At 34.7% G+C, this 21,570-nt stretch overlaps 1 protein-coding gene across 3 annotated transcripts in view; it reads right to left on the reverse strand.

Moving 5' to 3' along the window:
- The window catches only part of TBCK (TBC1 domain containing kinase), a 177,942-nt gene that overhangs the window by 21,160 nt on the left and 135,212 nt on the right, over positions 1–21,570 (reverse strand). For all 3 annotated transcript variants that reach the window (XM_081046007.1, XM_081046005.1, XM_081046006.1), the window contains 2 exons: positions 14,020–14,195; positions 1,376–1,535 (listed from right to left, as the gene is read on the reverse strand). In XM_081046007.1, the coding sequence (XP_080902133.1) occupies positions 1,376–1,535; positions 14,020–14,195 (336 nt within the window). The remainder of the gene's footprint in view (positions 1–1,375; positions 1,536–14,019; positions 14,196–21,570) is intronic.

A 21,570-nucleotide genomic window follows, 5' to 3' on the forward strand; every position in this document is an offset into this window, starting at 1 on the left:
TAAAATAATACTTAAAATTCACATTTTATACTATTGTCATACATAAAGTAGTACTGGAAAATAAATTATTGTTATTTAATAAATTACATCAAGATATTTAGATACCATGGCTTTAATTCTAAAATATTCTCATTTACTTAAAATTGAACATTAGTCATTTATTATATAGACTTTCTCTGAAATGAGTGCATTTAGATTGTACTGTCAGATACCAGATATAGTTATATAAAAGAGGGGTGAGAGAATTATGATTTATAACTTATATCATTTAATTAATATGGTCAATTAAATGTCATCATTCAGGATGACCTTCATTTGGTGTCAAAAGCCAATGCTATACCGTTAGCCCTGTACTTCTCAGACAAGGATTACTGGATGCTTTAAATGGCTCAAAGTATTAAAGTAGTCATCTGACTACATTTCTGGATTATTCTATTTATACAGACATAAAGGAATATACACATTTTATCTCCACGGCTGATTTCTTAGAGGACATTTTTCAAAGTTTATTTCTTACCTTTCTTTTTTGTCCCTGTATTTACTCTGCCCTGGGAAGTGGAGTGATTTATTTCATTGGTAAATTTGGAAAGGCTCAATCCTGCCATTTTTTTCTTTTGGGAATAAGCTGCCTGCAGGGAGAAAACAACCCGATCCTTTTCCAGGAGCACATTCTCACCTCCTTTAGAAAAAGGGCTGTCCTTGTTCAGTGTTGCCTAAATCTAGATATGTTCTCTAATTCTGGGGCATTTGGGAGCAAACCCATTTGGCTCCCATACGAAACCATATTCTCCAGCTTGTCTTTTATAAAAAAATGAAGGTGATATTTTTGACCTCCATATGCTATTCTTTGTTTTATTTTTCAATTTGCTTAGAACATAGCCAGGGAAGAGGGAAGCCAACTCATTATTTCATATACTCCTCCCTTATGAAAGTTCATATCCTTCCTGAATTCTCTATCATCAAAATGCTTTGAGTCTACAGTAAACAAAACCCCCAAATCCAACAAATGCCACCATGGCCAGCTTTCAGAGCCTCTAATCGAGCCCCACTGTTTTTATCAGATAGAAGGAATTGACATTACTTCTTTGCAATTAAAGAAAGCAGTTAAAAAAAAAAAAGAACACCTTAGGCTATTAGGCTATCTCATTTGGATTTTTCTTAGCTCACTATTGTTCTTGAGGCTGCACACTGCGGAAGAAAACCGGAATCCTTTTACTGGGAAAAGGTGGACAGGCTCTTCTATGTAAGAATATAGACAGATCTGCAAAGCTCATTTGTGACTGACTCCTGAAGAAATAAACTTTTAGACAACCTGTTACGGTAGGCAGGTGATGACGCATCATTCTGTGTCTAGGACACTTCTGAGGACACTTACCTCTGCTGTGTGCTTGGCCACGTGCCCCACGATGACAATGACCTTCCCTTTGAAGCTCTGGAGCATAGCCGTGTAAGGGCCCTGGGTCAGCTCCCCTTCTGTGGTGAATGCAGTGCTGAATGGAATATTGATGCTGCCTGAAATGTGACCCCGAATAAAACTGGGAAGGAACGTTTAAGGAACACATTTATTTGTGTGCAGACTTGAGTGTAAGAGGAAAACTCACAGAAGTAATTGATTCCTAGAAAATAGTACCATTAAAATCAAACACAAATGGAGACCAGACTTGAAAATTTCCTGAGCAGACAAAACCAGTGTAGTCCTACAAGTGAAGCTTATTTAACTTCTTTTCCAAGACAACTGAAGTTATTTACCTGGGTCACTTCTTGCTTATGCCTCTGAAAATCATAAGGGAAACTTAACTTGTTCCCCAAATTGATATGAGGCAACCACTAACCAATTCCTTTTCATTTAAGAAAATTCTAATACTGTGGCCAAACACTGTGAAAAATAAAGTCACTGTCTTCACACTATATAAGCTGCTTATAACAACGTGCTTCTGACCCTCCTTCCATGCTTTGGTTTGCAAACTGTCTTTTTGGTGTTTGCACAACAAACTTTTACTAATTACTATGCCAGTAATTCACTGGTTTTATTTCTGGTTTTCTTCTGAACTTTTGACATTTCTAAACAACTTTCCATGCTCACATGAATATTTTATCTACACAAAATAAGGCACTTCTAAGGAAATAAAACAAACAGTTAAATGTGAAAATGTAATGGAAAAGAGAAAGGAAGAAGACTGCCCAAAGATGTGAGGAAGACTTTCTTGATCAAATGAAGTATTGTGAAAGTGGTCAGGATGCAGCAAATCAATGGCAATCTCATTGGTTGCACAACATTCATGCTTTGCAGTTCATTACTACTATGATTATCCTAAAGCTCTGAAAGTAATGTTGCCAAATGGATATTTTCAGATATAATCTGATACTGCAAAAGCCTATCGACTTTGGGCAAGCAATTGCTAAATGGGACTCTATTTAGAACTGTTAGAGGTCAACAGCACTGATTGGAAACACTTCGGTTGTTGGTTTATTTCTCAAGTCAACTTAGCTGACATTTCCATTCTTTTCAATTTTATGGTCTCTAAAGGGAGTGATGTTTTATTATATTTGCACTTTAGAAGCATTCTGATGTTTTTTTTCACTATTGCTTTTAATTTTGGAATGAAAAGCATGTATTAGCTTAACATATTTAGAGATATCTTAAGATCTTAAAGAAATAAAAAATGTGCCCTCCAAAGTAATTAAACAGATGATTATAGAGTCTATTAAAAGGAAGACATTCTTAAATATTATTATTTATCAAATAACTTAAACAAAATAACAGCAGTGAAAACTGTTCTAAAAGAGATGTATTCATTTAGGGAGGACAGGGAAGGTTTTCACTGAAAAAGAAAGTGATGGCCAAGTAAAAATTTGAAGAATTAATAAAAGTTAATTAGGTAAAGGGATGGAATGGAGGTGGGATAAAGTGGTGGAAAAAACAAACATTTCGGGTAGATATGTTAGGCTTATGTTGGAAAGTCACGTGACCAATAAGGAGCCATGAAGGCTACTGCCAGAGGAATTTAGAGAGCAAAGAGTGGCATGAGATAAGATGAGCCTGGAAATGGATGCAGAAGCCAGACCATGCAGGGCCCTATGGGTCATGTTGCCAATATTGGTGTTTCTCCTAGAACAATGAAAATCAGAAAGTGTTTTAAGCAGAGAAGTAACAGATCACATTTGCACTTGGGCAACAATGTAGAGAGAGGCTAGAAGGGGAGTGAAGACTAGTTGATACTAAGTCTGGGCACCTCCCTTAGCAATCACTAACATGACCACCAAGGAATGCTTACGTGTTCAACAGAGCTATTTCCCCTTCCATTTTCACTCTAGATACATTCTTTAAAAAATGGAAAAGTCATAGAATTTCAAAAGTAAGCAACTAATATTCTTCCCCGCAAACTCATCAGTCATCACTGTAGAAGGGGGAACATTATAATTATTTATCGATACTATGACAGTTTCTTAACTGCCCCAATTTGTAGGTTCACCTTCAGAGTACTACACCCCTCTTTCTGTTTCTCTTTCTCTGTCCTTAATGGAGACAGGAGAAATTTGAGGCTCCTACTCTCAAAAATGATGGTGGAGGTTGACCACATATATTTAAAATTTTCTAGTCCGCTGCTGCTTCATCATTTTTTCCTTAAAAGCATTTGGCATTAATAAAGGACTACAAACGTTCTGAAAAATGAAAAGAGAGCTAGAATAAACATTAGCATCCCAATGTACATTGTTTAGTTAGAGCCTTTTAGAACAGACAGATAATTTATGATCATGGGCAGATCATCCTTGGATTTCATCAGCACTAGTTTCTCAAACATTTATAATTATTCAGTATTTTCAACCACAGTTTTCATGACCAGTAATGACTTTGTTCTCAGCATATCATTACTCTGGTGGTACTTTTATTTTTAGTAAGAATATACTTTAAAATGAAAAAATTTTGATACCACAAAGAACGTAACAACTCAAATATTCTCAGCAAATGTATCTACATCTGCCCGTCGGAATCAGTTTCCACAGAGTATCTGTGTTTATAAAACAGTCCTTATCAACTGTGAACATTTTTTTCTTTTTAGTGTTTTCACAGTAGCAAAAGCAATACAAGCCTATCCTAGTTAAACGCTATAGCAGACATGTTTTGGTTGCCTGCCCACCCTCAACTAATGACCTTGATGAAAGGGTGGCCCAGGCTGTCATATTTGTATCAGATAATCCTGCTGCAAACACGACTGACAGCATAGCAGGGAGTGGGAGGGTGAAGGTGGATATCTGATGGAGGCTGAGCCAATCAGGTTCTCTTCTTTGAAAATCAGAAATAAAAGAGAAAAGGCAATGCTTAGACTGTTTTAAGCTTTACAATGTAAAGTCACATTTGAGTGTCTCTATATATGATGTGTTCAGCCACATACTGGAAAATTAGTCACTATGGAATAACAGTAGTTATAAAAGCACAAAAGCAGCCAGTTAATATGGCAGTCACCTGGTCAGGTGTTTGAACAGAACTGTTTACTACCCTGACAGCACTCTGTGATATATGCTAGGAAACATGATTTCTCTGGTAACCTGTGACCTTACCCTGTCTTGCAGTAAGCTGTTCCCCTTCCCAGAAATATACCACGCAATCCAACATTTCATTTGGCAGATATTACCAAAAGCATTCAAGTGTGCTCTTGTAACAGAAATAAATGTTCACATTAAACAAAATCTGGTAGCTCAATGTACAAATGGATCAGAAAAAGTACACTTTAATATTTTTGTGACAAAAGTTGGACTATTAGAACAATATTAACTGGTTGGGATGATGTGTATTATCGTCTAGGTTTCTAAAATATGAAGACTTTCCTGTATTCATATGTCAGTCTCCATAACAATACTGCCAGTACTGTGTGTCTCCAAAAGTAAGACATAGCCTGACCATCAGCTCTAATGCGTCTTTTGGAGCAAAAATCAATATTAAACCAAATATTATATTATATTGTATTATATTATATTATATTATGATTATTATATAAGACCTGGTCTTATATTATATTAAAATAAGACCAGTGTTATATAATACTATATTATATAAGACCCTGTCTCATATTATATTAAAATAGACCGGGTCTCATATTAATTTTTGCTCCAAAAGACGCATTAGAGCTGATGGTCTGGCTAGATCTTATTTTCAGGGAAACACAGTAGATGCACCATACTTTTAATCAAGCAGATAGAAGAAATATCAGTTCTAAGAATAATGTACGTACACTGTACAGGTAAATTACATAGGTAAACATTCATATTCCAGATAGATTCTTTACTTTACAAAAATATTTTAAAATTCTACTAAAATATTTGATGGTTCAAAATTTAATACAGAAACAATCTCCTGTTTTTTCTAAATCCTAAGAGGACATAGCATATTTGTTGGGTATCACATTTAGTAACATCATCTCTCTGTATACAAAGCACACCAGCATTTTACCAGACCACTTATGAAGGTATCACACCTTGTTTGCTATGTTAATTAATTATAATTAGTGGAATAGAGCCAGCCCAAAGTAAAGACTATACCTTTAGAATTATCAATAGACACAAGGGAATGGGGAATTAAACCCATGGTTTCCTCATATATAATGCAACTAAATAGCATTAATCGATATAAAAATTATATAGCTAGATGTTATCATTTTTCCTTGCTAAATCTATCGTTGCTTTCTTTGAATGGCATTATCATCCCCCAAACCAGTCTAAAACTTCATTTTTGTCTTCTCACCAGTACCAAGGCCTAACATTCTACGGCACTAATAAATCCCATATTCCTGTCTCTATTCCCATTACCACTAGCCTATTTCAGACACTCGTTATCTTGAGCTTTGATTATTATAGCAGCTTTCTGTTTTCTCCATTCTTATTTTTTCCCTTGGAACTCTATTTTATTCACAATACTGCTGGATTAAAAATTTAAAAACAGAGTTCTGATTATTACATCCCTGTTGAGAAACCTGTTTATAGGACAGAGTCCAAATTTCTCAGTTCAGCCCTGATGAATAGGACCTAATTACTTTAATTCCAACCAAACTAAATCACCTACTGTTGCCAATGAATGTTCTGCCTCCTTCCTATAGTTTTCTCTGCTTAAATACCTTTTCTCCACAATTTTGAGTGTTCAAATATTATCTATCCTTCATGGGTTTCCTCCATAAGTTTCCCTTCCCACAGTATATGTATGTCTCTGATGGCAGCAATTTGATCTTCTATAAAACATACTAATATACGTAACTTCCACCAAGACTTAAACCAATTTATAACAAGGATCTGTATTTATCTCATCTATGAAACTCTTACAATGTGTATGTAATATAGTGCCTAGAATACATCTTACATTTTGACTGAGTAAATGAATTTCAGAATCGTGCCAAAGCCAGAGTAACTTGTGTCAGTGACAATGACGTTAAATGCCTCCTGGCCTTCCAAGCTGGTGGCACCACTACCTATCAACCTATCAATACTTGAAGCGCCACGATATAGAGTTCTCTTTTGTCAATGCATAGTAAGAGAAAAGGGAAAGAAACAGCAAAAACAAAACAAAACAAAACAAAAGTCATTTCTCTGGGTTTTTCTCCAGCAGAGGTACTGACCGAAAGGGCCCAGTAAAAATGGTTAATTTTAGGGCCAGTCTAGAGACCTCACTCTTTGTGACTAAATATGAAGGGATGTTTATGCACATTTACTCTCTGGGTGATTCCAGCCTTCCGGTCTTGCCTGCACTGTTAGCACCACTCTCATCCTTCCTCCACACTGCACTGATCTCTCTAAAACACGAATCTGAGCATGCCGCTTGCCTGATTCAAATTCTTTAATACTTTCTCACAGCCCTTGGAATAAAAGCCAAACTTGTGAGCACGTAAACATGGAGAATGTTCCCATTCTCCATGCAGTTGCCTTTGCCTTCTCTAGTCTCACTTCCCACATGCTAATATTCCAGCAATGCACATCCAGTGCTTGTCATTCCTTAATGTGTGCTCCTCACCCTGTCTGTGCACCCAGACAGTATGTTTTTTTCAGTCTGAAATGTCCTCTCTCTCTCTTCACTACTGGGGTAACTTCTACTTGTCTTTCAAGGTGCACATCGAGCATCACCTAGCTTAGGTGCCCTTCCGTACATTCCCAGTGCCCTCTGGGTATGAAACACAGGACATTTCACATTGTATTGTGATTATCTATTCAATGTGGCTACGTCAGCCACAAGACTGTAAGCTCCCGGGGAGCAAGTCTCTGATTTAACTTTGTTTCTCCAAGGTCTGGTACAGCAGGTCCTCAAACAGGCACTCAGGACCTGGGCTACAGATGGGTTTCAGAGCAAACAGGAGCTCAACAGTGACTGTACTTCTCACAACTATTAGTCCAAACAGAGGAGACATTCCTAGCAGTGGCTATTCCATATGCCCACATTATACCAGATCCATTCAGATATGGGAATACAACTGAACAGAAATTTTAATTCTGGTTTAAATGTAGACCCAAGTGGGATGAAAAAAATCTCACAAAACCTCCTTATCTATCCTGTTCTGCACCCTATCTCTCAATTATTTTGAAGAAGTTTTTAGAAATTAATTCCTTAGGGCACTGTGGGGACAGAGCCCCAGAAAGCAGTTTCCAGGCTCTCGGCCTCATGTGGAGAGGTGCTGGCTCAGGTAGTGGATGGCCGTCAGCTGTTGCTGGTTGGCCATCAGCTGTAGCCATTAAGCCATTGGTCACTGATATAACTGCCTTGGCTACGGAGGGGAGCTGAGGAGAGTGAAGGAGGAGACTGAAGGAGAGTAAGGAGAGTCGAGGACAGTTGGTCAGTTGGCAGCAAAGCGGACAGCAGGTCGCACGTCGTGTAAACCCAGCCTCCAGTGAGACCATAGTGGTATGACTTCCCTACCTATGGCTCCGTGGGTGTTCCTTTTTGGCCTCGCCATGTCCTGCGTTCTTATGTGGGGAGCGGGAGCAGAGACCCCGCAGGCCGCCCCGCCGGACACCCCACACGACAGACACAGACAAGAGCAGTAGTAGCACTTACTAAGGATGAAAACAGGGTACAATAATGAAAACTCCTGAGTGTGTGTTTTTCAAATTTAAAAATTTAAGCCTAAGGTTGTCATTCCTACAGCTTCTATTATTAAGGAAAAGTAGGAATTTTACAAATAAAGCTGTAAGAACTAAACCTTGATTTCAAGCAAATGCGAATCACATCCCTTCAAAGTATTTGTTTACAGATAACATCAGTTAGACCTATATTTATATGACTAAGAGCGTTCTTATATGAACTTCAGGAAATTTGAAACATTTAGAACTATTAAAGAAAACAATAGTTTGGCTTATATACTGTCTTTGAAACTATTAATATTAACATTACTGATGAAATTTATGTCACTACAAGAGAACTATTTTTTATTGCCTCTTTAAAATATGCAGTTGTACATTGTTTGTTCTGAAATCCCTGTAATGTATTGAAGAACAAACATAAACTGACTTTACTTCTACCTCGATTAACACTTCATATTTCTTTCTTATAAAACAAAAATAAGATTTCAACAAAACCTTTGCTGATATAAACAGTTCAGCTCTAATATTAAGAATTTAGACTAGATTATCTAAATAATCTAAAGTTGAGATGATGTCTTTATTGTCAGATGTGTGAAGCTTGTCTCCGTGTCTTCCAGATTTCCTTTTCTGTCCTCTCCACCCTCCCTGGCCCCCACTGCTGCAGTTCCCTCAGATTACTGATACGCTTCTCCTCACCTACAATCACAAAAACTGATAATTAAAATATTACCTCTTGCAGGGTATTTGTATCTTTACTGAGAAAATTTGTACGACAAGATAAATGACTGAAGCTTTAACAGAATTTCAGGTGATGGGGTTTAGAACACATTATCCCCAAATATGGCATCTTAGCTTACTGAGTATATTAAGCTGAAGGAATCTGAAGACTTTCTGACCTTCCCCTGAATCTTCAACTGAGAAGTGACCTCCCTGATCCAGAAGATAGGAACGTCTTTATGTCCAGGATGGAGGGACACAGAAGATCTGAACACACAGGCAATGTTAAGTTTCCCCTAGTTTAACTACACTTAACCCATACACCTTTTGCCCTATCACATTTTCCCATGACTACCCACTCTTCATCAAACCTAGCATAAACACGCTCAGGTTTAACTACTTCAGGTCTTCATTTCCTTGTGAAGGGTCCCATGTCCGTAAAACCGATATTAAATACATTTGTATGCATTTTCTCTTGTTAACTTGTCTTCTTGTTACAGGGGCCCCAACCAAGAATTTAGAAGGGTATATGAAAAAGATTTTCCTTTCCAACATACAAAAGGGGTTTAAAGGGTGGTAAGGCTGTCCCTTAAATTCACTGGTAGATGGTAACTTATTTTGCTGAAGGATAAGATTGTTTTCCTCCCTTTCATAGACAATCATTTCAATTATTTTACATAGGTTAAAAAAAACTGAGATAAGTCTTACTTGTAGACATTTAATCTCCTGAAAGCACAAATTAGAAACACAAATTTTTCACCTATATGAAAGATGTTAAGAATTGTGTTAGACAAAGTTTTCCTGTTTAAATTTCTATAAAAGAAAAACTGATGTTAAGAATGATATGGGGAGACTATAAACAATTTGAAAATATTATAAACCGCACTTCAAAAGTAACTTACTCTCTTTGGGGAAAGAAAAGGTGTTACAGAGTTTCTTTTTTTCCCCTCTACTGTATAGGACTACATTTTTATTAGCAAGGGAGATATGAAATCATTTAAAAAATATGCTAGTATTAAATATTTATTCATTACTTAGGTAAAGTCACATAATATCAGAGTTTAATTGCAAAGTTTAATTCTTGGTCAGAATTAAGAGTTACTCTACAAAAACGATTCCTTTAAAAAAATATTATGAGGATTTCAATAGGCTTTAATTTGTTAAGTTTTAAAACACCAGCATCTTAATGATATTTTTTGGGAAATTTTAATAAAAAAAGTTTTGAATGTAGTCATTCAAAAGAAAGAACATTTCTAACATGCTTCCTCCCTCACAGTATTCCAACTTTGTTTTCAAAAATTTAACATAGTTCAGTTTTCCTTAAGTCTTGGCTGTGTCTGTGTAAAGACAACTGTTGGTAGATTTGTTCACTTGGGATTAGAACCCCTATATATTCAGGCACTGAAAGTAATAGCTGTTTGTGTGTAAGTTTTGAAGGAATGTGTACAGCCTCTGAACACACAGTTTGGAATCAATACATGTCTCATTCAGTCACTAATTTATATTAACTAATTTGTCTCAGTTTTGTTCATGCTTAATAGCCCTATGCAGAAACAAAATTGCCACTTGCATAAAGCTTAGGAGCGGGTGCTTGGATCTACCAACTGACAGTTGCACAGCCTTGTGCAAGTTGCTCAGCCTTTTTAAGCCTCAGTTTCTTCATCAGTAAAATAGAGATATTAACAGTATATCTTAGGGCTAGCACCATGCTTGGCCCATTGTGCTTAATGTTAGCTATTATTAGAAGTGAATTCAAGAAAGGCATAACACTATGCCATACACATTTGCATTTTCAACAGGACTGTAGAAAGTCTTAAGCCAACAGCGTAAATCTCTAACTGTGGATTTTCAGGAAGTAGTGATTATAGGTATCTGAGGAATTAATGGCATGTTTTATTAGTGACTCTAAAGTCACACTGCAGAGATTTCTGATCCTCGCATACCTCTTGTTGGCTTCAGTGACTTTATGGCTTCTGAGTGCGTCTCTTATTTCACTGGTCTCCTTCCGGGTGCAAAATGGCCAAGCATGTTCATACACGACGGTCTTTGCCCTTGCTCTTCCTTCTGTCTAGAATGCTCCTCCTTGTATCATTTAGAGCCTACCTACCTCTTTACATCATTCAGCTCTGCTGAAATATCACCTTTTCTCAGAGGCCTGGTTTGGAGTGCTTTATCAAACTTGACCACTCTCTATCCTTTACCCTGCTTTATTTCCATGTATAGCACTTATTGCTATTAAAGATCATGATTGGTATAGTTACCTCTCTAATGAAAATGTAATTTCGATGAGTGTAAGGAATCTGTCATTTCGCTCACCAACAAATCCTCAAAATCTAGTACACCAACTACTGACCAGCAGGTACTAAGACAGCCAGTAAATACTTGTTGAATGAACAGATGTTAGATTAGATGAATGCTTGTAGCTCTAAATTCTGATTCTACTGATTTCTTTCAAGTACTGTGTTGCATCTGGGTTTAAAGGAGAAGCCTCAGAAGTCACTGGATCACTTACAGAATGCCAAAGGGCTTCCATATTGCCAACTGTCGCTTTCTGTTATGATTGTGAATGGCGCAGGTAAGAGAGCGTGGGGCCCTGTGTCTGCCATCCTGCTTTTCTCCTGATATGAATACTTTCTGGGACCTTTCCAAGTGCCATCCTGTTACTGGGGCTACAAAGATGAAAGGATATGAGCCCTATCCCTATGTTCCTTCTCTTAACCAGCGATTAGTCCCCTTGCTGATGCATTGTTTGTAACAGTCATTTGGCATGTAATACATACTTGTAATGTCTTTACTATTCATTTATTTTCCAGATAAAGTATTTTAATGTTTTATAGTCTTTGTACTAAAAGGAACTTAGTGAATAAGAACTATATATGTATATCTTCTTCTTAAAAAATTATCCACAGTACTGTAGAGAGTAATATTTATTATTTGGTCTTAATGATTATGACATCTAAAAAAAATCAAACATCACATTCTAACATATTACTTTGAAGCACTAAATTTATTTATCTTTTCATTACTATTCATAACTTTTTAATTCTCCAGCTTTTAATTCCTTGAGAACAGGATTTAAGATTAATAGAGTTAGAAAGAAATGTTTCTTATTTCCTCATAATATAATCGAATGAAAGAGATCATGAAAGGTCTATGAGGTTTCCAGCTTTCGAAGGCCATAGGTAGGTAGTTTAGATACATTACTCAAAAGGGATGTTAGAACCCACAGCTCTCCATTCTTGATACTATAATGATAACTGATGACCCCTGGAAAATAATTTAGCTTGTGGATTCTCTTAAAGCATTATGATTGCTAAACAGGTACTAACATTTGCTATCTAGACCCAAGTAGATATGTGGTAACATAAGAAGATACTGGAAGAAAAAAGGTAGGAATGTTGTGAGGATAAATGGCCCAACTTTAAGAATACTGTGGTTTTAAAGCAGGCTTTCAAAAGGGGATTTAAAAAATTTCACAAGTTGGGTTCTTCAGAGGGTCACAAAAGGTAAATGACTTCATTTTCCTTTCTTCATTCCCTTGGACTCACTCCAACTCTAAAGTGGCACGGAGCAATACTGATTCTCTCCATTTAGCCTGCAACTGGAGATAGTAAAACTACTAAGGCAGACCTCTGCCTGGTTCCAACTACGAACCAAGTATTGTGGGATGACATAAAGACACTCCTTTGTTAGGTGACTCATGTACACGACTCAGAAAACAAAGCTCGGGCTAGCAGCTTTGCTTTCTACTGATCTATTTATATTTATCACGCAGAAAATAAGGACAGCATAAAAAAAAAAAAAAAAAAAACCTGACTATGAGATTTAGAAAACCTTGGTTTAAATGTCACTTTCTATCGTGTGTATTTTAAAATTTCAAATAGTTAATTCTTTGAAAGAAAATATCACAAGAATGGTTGAGTACATGAACTATTTAAATTTTTTAGCAATAGTCTTTAAAATTAAAATAGGACACTATAATGCTATGCTTTTTTGATGGCTTTATGATAAACTATGACTCAAGGTTTAATAAAAAGAAACATAAAGTTAAAAAATGAAAAGTATTTTAAGCTCTTGAGGTAACAGATAAAAACTTCTAGAGCAGAGGTCCTTGATCTGTCAACTGGAATTTAATACTTCTTTTGGGAGTCCACTCACCTATTCTGCTAAGAAACTTCCAGTATCCCTGAAGTCCTAACAACCAGAGATATGAACATTTTTACTCTCTCTAAACTCAGGGTTTGCATAGCTTAGTTAAAATAGAAAGCACTAACTTTTCACAAAAAGGTGGTGATATATCATTTGAAGTAGTGGAGTCTCAAATTGTATTCTCAGTAATCTAAGATTCTATGAATTGCTTCAGGAGTTTTGTAAATGTACGGTTTGAATTTCATTTCAATATTGTGATTAAAATTATGCACATGGGAATTTACAGCCAATTTTAGCATATATAAGTAAAACCACCAACCAGTGAACCCTCATTTATAGTTAGTAAATGCTATAAATGTTAACTTGTGAAAATTAATTATAAAAGTCTTCATTTATATTTCATATATTGAATTTCAAAGAAAAAAATTATTTTTAAAGACAGTTGCTCTATTATAAACAAGTCTGAAAATCTGACAGATGATGAAAGTAAGACTAAACTGTTACCATTTTGTACCTGTTTATACTTTAATGCCAAGCAAAATTGTCAGAAACTACGGTACATGTAATAGTAAAATGTCAGTAAAAAATACTTTAACATGTTCTCAATAAGCCAGTATTTTGAAAATTATAACAAATACAAGTTTAATGTTGAGATGTGACAAACTTTCTCTAGTCTATGAAGTAGACCAGGTAAATACTTCTCATCTTTGCCAAAATTTTATCTAGAGCAGGAAGGATTCAAATGGCTCCAAGAACAGTATATACAAAAACCAAGAAAATATCCCAATATTCTGGTTTTGTTTGGAAAACATTTTAAGGGTTCTTGTATGTAATGTTATTAGGTTGGTGCAAAAATAATTGCAGTTTAGAAGGTTAAAAATAATTTCAAAAACTGCAATTATTTTTGCACCAACCTTATATCTTATGAAACACTATACAAGTCTATTCTGGCATCCAGTTTGAGAGTTACTTACCAATTTGAATTCAGAGGAATCTCAGATATGTTCACTATTTTTACCACATGTCCTTTAAGAGGAAAGGAAGCAATATGAATACGGCAGTACGACCCTTTAAAACCACATGTGTAAAGGATACTCTTCACTATTCCGGATGTCAACTACCAGGAGCTTTGGTTTACTGGACTTTGTCTTCTTGGTGGGTGTTTTGAAGTGGCCTGTCACTGTGAGTTCACACAAGTCAATCAGATCTTCTGCTGAAATCCGGGGTGAAACCTCTGACTTCAGGTCATTTAATGGGATGGATTCTCTTGACTGAAAGAAATGTACAAACAACACAAAAATTGAGAATATTACAGAGGGACAAATTTCAGACAATATAAAATAGCTTCAGGCTCTTCATATCAATCACTATAGCATAAGGGAGAATGGGAAACTATTTTGCAGTCTACCGTGGAGCTGTATTCCTTACTATTGAGGTTTACTTTTTTTACTAGTTGCACATATAGGAAAGCATTATTCCTGTGCCTACTACAAGCTCCTGGCTCAAATGTGATAGAAACAGATAGAAAGATTTTTCCTTATGAGGGCAGTGTGTATCTTTAAAAACAGCTCTTTTGAGTACGTTTAATTTTTTTTTTAAAAGTATAATCACTGTTGTCATGAATCACATTAATTACACTCTGGCAATATGACAAATTGCACTGTAGCTCAGTATACATATTAACTAAAGAAACTGGTTCTAATATATGTATTGGACTTCTATACAACAATTTATGTTATATACAAATGGTTGAGTGGAAATTAGATTGTCAGAGATGAATGAAGAGCAACACAATGCTTTCTCGGATAGTAAACCAAATTGAAATGAATCTTAAGTTGTGCAGGAAGTAAAATCAGACTCCAGACTATCAAACTGGTGTGCTAGTCTAATGTGTCTGTTATCATGTTTCCCCGAAAATAAGACCTAGCCGGACCATCAGCTCTAATGCGTCTTTTGGAGGAAAAATTAATATAAGACACGGTCTTATATTATATTACATAAGACCTGGTCGTTATGTTATGTTACATTACGTTATGTTATGTTATGTTATACCTGGTCTTGTATTAAAATAAGATTGGGTCTTATATTAATTTTTGCTCCAAAAGACACATTATCGCTGATGGTCCAGGTCTTATTTTGGGGGAAACACGGTATACGGCATAAGACTGATTCAGACTAAGGCCTGTTTACAGTTAGTTATTCTCCATGTTATTTAGTAGGCAGAAATGTTTCCTCCCCATAAAAGGCTAGGTAATACAACTCAACTCAATTCAACATAAATTTATTGAGCACCAGTAGTCACTCTTGAAAACTTATTTAACATAATTTGAGAATTTAAAAACTTTTAAAATTCATTTGATTGAAAACATGGGGATTCAAAAGAAAAAATTACATACTTCATAAGTTTTCAAAATTGAGTCTATCTCATTTACTCATTTTCTTTCTTTTCTAAATTCCATTGTAGAATTCCACATTTAGAATTTTCAATTTAGAATTTCTAGGCAGGAGAGAATAAAGCATATGAATCACTTATCAAACATACTTATTTTGGAAAAAAAAATGTTTTCAGTTGGAGTTTGAATGTCAGCTCTTATCCTTCGGATTTCCCCTATGCCATAAATTCATTGGTGGTAAAGCACTTGTTCTCTCACTTCATTATCTTTAAATAGAAATGGAAATTGCAAAGCTTTCTGGGTTTTTGGCACTTAATAAAAAAAATAGGCATTACGAACTTTAATTTTTTTAATATTAGGAATTAAAGCTACTTAAACATTCTGAAATTAAAAGTGCTTCAGAAAGATTACAGTGCTTTCAAATCAGCAAGGAATGCAATCAATGCTTCCATTTCCTTTTTCATTAGGTTACAATCTCTATAGGTATTTTTCCCAGCCTTCACACCAAGTCGTACATTTAGGAAGATAAAATAAAGAACTTTTGATTACCCTAGTTCTGTTTTAATCATTTAGTGATGAATGTGCATTTCAAACAGAGGTTTCATTTGAATGAAAGGTGTGCCATAGCTGATGAAGAGATTTGACTTTAGTATCATCCATGAAGAACTGATTTAAGAAAGATTTGACCTTGGCATTGGTTCCAATCAAAGGCATCATAAATGAGGAGTTTTTCAAAGAAAAGAGCAATTGCTATGTAAATGGTAAGAACAGAAGGAGGGAAGGATCACTGACAAATCCATAACTTTCCAAACTTTTTCCAAACTTTTGCAAGTATGCATCAGTAAAGAACTTTAATATAATGCATACATGATCCTCTGCAAATTTTAGGATATTAGTAAATTAGATTTTGGACAAATCTTACTACTTTGCTTTATGAAGACAATAATGTTAAAAACTACAAAATGTAGTTTTTCTTTCAATAGTTTTATATGTGATTTTACTATTGATTGTATAAGTTTCACTTAGAGGCATAAAAATAAAACTTTCTTTGTACAACTTTTATCTCATTTAGTACCACCGATATTGACATTTTCCCATGTGATGCGGCCTTCATATTCATGGAACTTTATGGACAATTAAGAATATAACTATAGAACGACTCTGAAAACATTATTAATTTACCAACTCTGTCTAAAAACCTGTAGATACAATGCATATTAAGTTTAGATGTCTGAGTATTAGAACCAATTTGTCTGAGAACTCCTTTTTTAAAAAAATCATATTCTACTGCCAACTTAGAGTCAGAACTTATTCAGCAGTGTTACTGCAAAAATCATTTTTCAGTAGAATGGGCGCTCTGAATGACTATCTGGATGTATTAGTGAGAATAATAACCAAGCACGCAAATTTTGGTAAGAAGTCAGACATTTCGCTGTGTCCACTAAACTATTGGGAGAATAATTCTGTTATGATTCTTAAGAGTGTGAAATTGTAGACTTTTAATGAGACTTTTAATGACTTTTAATATGCCTGTATACCCTTATGCTGCATATGTAACCAACAACTATAAGGGTCTAACTATATATACACTTATGTTTCACATGTAAAATCCCCTAAATAACTATAAACACATTTTAACTGTGAGAATGCATGGCTGGCATAGAACACTTCTCTCATATTTTCTGTCATGGATTCTGGCACTAACTTCAACCTAGTTACCCAAGACAGAAATCTGAAAATCATCACAGACACTTCCTTATTCCCATCTAACATATTCCCAAGTTCCAGCAAAACATCTCTCAAATCTATTTCCTGATTCACTGCCCTATTTCAGGGCTTTATCGTCTTTTACATGAACTATAGAAGCTGTCTGCCTCTCTCTCCATCCCTTTATCTCTGCTTCTCTCTCTACCTAAAGTCATCCCTTCTAATCTATCTTCCAAATGCCATTTAAAATAAAATAAAAATAAAGTTTTTTTTTATTTTAAAATAAAAATCTGGTCAAGTAACTTTTATAATTAAAAACACCTCAGTAGTTTCTAGGCAATGATAGAATGAAATCCCAATTCCTTAGTACAGCACAGAAAACCCTTTATGGACTGATCTATGTCTACCGTCGGCAGGAGATCAGAGGCTTAACAGTCAAACTACCTGGACCCAAAGTTTGGCCACCCCACTTATCACGGTGTGACTCTGGGTATGGTATGTAACCTCTCTGTCTGATTTCTTCATCTGTAAAGTGGGGGAACAGTTACATGAACCCTCCTGGGCTACTGTAAGGATTAAATGAGTTAATCTATATGAAGTATTTAGATTGGTGTCTCTCACATTGCAAGAGTTCAGTGAGTATTTGCTATCTTCTCCTCTATTCTCGCCCCTCACCACCTTCTATTGTGTGATTCGGCATTAGCAGACTACTTGCCTTCCCACAGCACAGTGTCTTGTCTATGTTATTTTCTCTGCTTAGGATGCAACACCTTGTCCATATTAGGAAACCCCGCTCACCTTTCAAGCATCAGCTCAAATATTATTCTCTGTAAAGAAAACCTTTATTTTTAACTCCTGCCAGACTCATTTAGTTTCTCTTCTGTGTCCCCACACAGGTATCTGTACACATGTTTATTATAACGGGATTATTCATGTCCCATTAGACTGAAGGCTCCTCAAGGAAAAGGAAAATGGCTTTTACTCCTATTTTTTTCCCCAGGACCCAGCACACTACCACACACATAAAAGGTATTAAAATATATTTGTTGAATATAAATGAATTAAAATAATATTTATAAATCTTCTATTACTTTTCTTGAGTAACTTTGTGGTATGGGGTATGTATGTACTCCCAAAACAATTTATGTATACTTCCATCACAGTAATTATTATATTTGTGATATATCGTCTGTTTTTCCATTTGACTTACAATATCCCCGAATGCAGGGTCTGTGCCTTTTCACCTCTTTATCTCCAAAAGCTAGTACAACGTCTCGCACAGAGAAACTCAACAGCTATTTCAATGTGTGGGTAAATAAAATAAAATTAACGAATGAATGAAAATATGATTAAATGTCGCTACAGAGCAGAATCTATTCTTATGTCTGGATTATTAGACTAAGTCTTCAGGGAGGACAAAACATCAGATTCTCTCTAGCCTCTGGGCACTGTGATGGTTAACCAAGAACACTGAAATCTGTATCTGCCTCAGTAATTTTTCACAGTCATCTTCCCTTTCCTTAACTGAAAAATTGAAGATGACAGTTGCTACTATATAAAGCTTGCAAAATATACTCTTCTTTCAATTAATTGAAAGAAGTTAGGTAAATATAAAGAAGGCAAAAACTAAACAAACACAGAAACAAACTATCCTTAGGAAAATAGACAAAATCATTTAGTGATAATAAATATATTAATTAAAAAATGAAGGGAAAAATAGACGCACACTAGAGTTGATGTTTTGGGGAAAATCAATAAAACTGGAAAATCTGTATATGAACTATATTATGCATGATTAGAAATGAGAAATGAGTATAAACATGCTTTTACATTCTTTTTCTTTCCCATTTCTAATGATATGTAAAGAATATAAGCATGTAAAATATTTGAAAATAATAATATAATACTATGTACAAGTCTATATTATTAAATTGATTCTATAAATTCCCAAGAGTAGAAAATTTAAATATACCTGTATATCTATAGAACTAAGTTGAGCTGAAAAGAATGATATGTGGTGTGTGTACGACTATTCAAAAGTCACAGAAAATCTGAATAGACTTTGTAAATACAAGTAAAATTTTAAAATTTTCAAATGATTACTTTGAATACATTTTTTCCCCTAATTTTTATGTCACTTTCAAAAACAGGGAATCCTTATGCTATATTAAGTATTCCAAGGCAAAGAAAACACTGAAAAGTGCCCCAGGCCATTTTATGAAACTACCTTAACCTAATACTTAAATTTGAACCTAATACTTAAATCTGACAAAGATAGCACTAAACACACACACACACACACACACACACACACACACACACAAATATTCCATGACTATAGAATGAAATAGCAATTTAAGGAAATGACATACTATGACAAAGTAGGGCATAGTCTAGGAATAACGAATGGTTCATATTGGGACAATTTAAAAAATAATTCATCATCTTTAATCAGTCAAAAGGTACAAAGCATGTAATCATCACTACAGGTAGGTCACATAAAGCCATATGTAATAAAACTTTAAATTTTTCCCAATTTTAGAAAAAGAAAAACTCACGGTAAAACTCAGAAGGAAAGTTAATTAGAATGGTGAAAGATGTTCTTTAAGACAGATTTTCTTTGTCTCAAATATTTGGCATTCTACTTGATGAACCACAGAGGCAGACTTATTAAAATAAAAGTGCAGAAATATAGGTATCAGCATTATTATTTATTATCGTTATGGAAGTTGCTACGGAAACAAAAAGAAAAATAAATAAGGGTATAAATACTGGAGAAGAAGAAATGTTATTATTTATTTTTAGATGATATAATAGTGTTAGAAAATCCAAAATAACCGGGAAAAATCCAATAAAACTCGTAGGAATTTGGTAAGGTTTTAGTTACAACATACATACAACAAAGTCATTAGCTTTTCTATATGGCAGTAGTAGCCAGTCTGAAAACACAATGGACAAAAGCTTTCACTCACAACATAAAAATATTCCTCCAAAATAAAATATTTAGAAATAAGTGGATCACATTTAAAGAAAATAAAATATTTTTGTGATGCACATTTGAAAAACTGAGAGACCTAAGATGTTATGTGGAAACATTCAATATTACAAGAACTTTATTTTCCCTCAGAGCAATGTATTAATACATTACAATTTTACGAAACTCCTGAAAAGGATCTTTTTTCTTTACAATTTTGAAATATGAATTCTGAAGCTCATTTGATACATTAAATAGGTGAAAATATATGAAAAATATTGAAAAATAATAAAATACATCATAATATATCAAAACTATAAAATTAACACTGTACGGTACTGTGCCTGAAGAGACTAAAAGATTAACAGGACCGAATAGGAGGCACAGAAACAGACTCAAAAACATATAATGTATTTGATAAGAGAATAGGGAGGACGCCATGTCAAATCACTAAGGGAAAGGCTTTATTATTTAGACAATAGTGTTGGAGTAACTTCTTAACTGGAAGAAAATAAAATTATGTTTCTACCTTACACTATATAGCAAAATGATTTATAGGTGTAACAAAGAATTATTTATAAAAAGTGGAATCACAAAAGGATGAGAAAATGTATTGTTGTTTAGAAATATTTATAAACATACAAGAAAAGGTGAACTTTTAAATAAGAGTTATATATGTGAAAAATGAAAATTTAAGATTCATTTATACAGAGGGTGTAAAAAACTGTATACATATTTTAAGAAAGGAAAAAAATGTTAAAATAGTAATACTCAATATATATATCGATAACAAAAGATGAATACAAGTTATATTTTACTTCTGCAATTACAAGAGGTGCTCAAAGTGGTTACCATCAGTGTAATTTTAATACAGTTTTTTTCCTCTTTCTTAAAATGTGTATACATTATTTTGGCACCCTCTGTATATAAAGAGATTTTAATCGATGAGATAAATCAATAAGAAAAAACATCTGCTTAGTTGAAAAAGAATGGAGGAGATGTTAGCATATACTTAACAAAAGAAACAAAACTACGTAATAATGCTTTTTTTTACCTCACTAATAATCACAGAAATATAAAAACATATTCACAATCACAGATATACTATAAGGAGGTAAGTGTTCTGATGGCTTCTGTTTGCCCTTCCAGATTCACTCTCCACTGCTTTCCACCTTGCTCTCTGCTCTAAGAGGCAATTTTTGGACTCCATCAAGAGGGACCCTAGGAGCTCTGGCTTTCAAGTGGGTACAAACAATAGGGGCAGTGAAGACCTTTATTTCCCTAGCTCCCTACCTGAGAGGTCACCTTGGTCTGGCTGTATTTGTTGATCAAAGGTTCCTCTCAAAATGGCCTTCTCTACCTGCTTCTCTTTAAGTTCCGGTAACCTTTCTCCCTCATCCCTTTCGGCTTTTGGGTAAATATAGGGCTGTAAGTACTAATATCTATAATTTGCTTCATTATCTCTTGTATTTTTGCCAACATTCTACTATTATCTATCTACTTATATTTTTATGTAAATAAAACATTTTTGAATTATCCTACTTTAAGTGTAACACCTTTTGCTGTTGGTTG

The sequence above is a fragment of the Rhinolophus hipposideros genome, assembly GCF_964194185.1.
Source record: "Rhinolophus hipposideros genome assembly, chromosome: 1".
Classification (NCBI taxonomy): Eukaryota; Metazoa; Chordata; class Mammalia; order Chiroptera; family Rhinolophidae; genus Rhinolophus; species Rhinolophus hipposideros.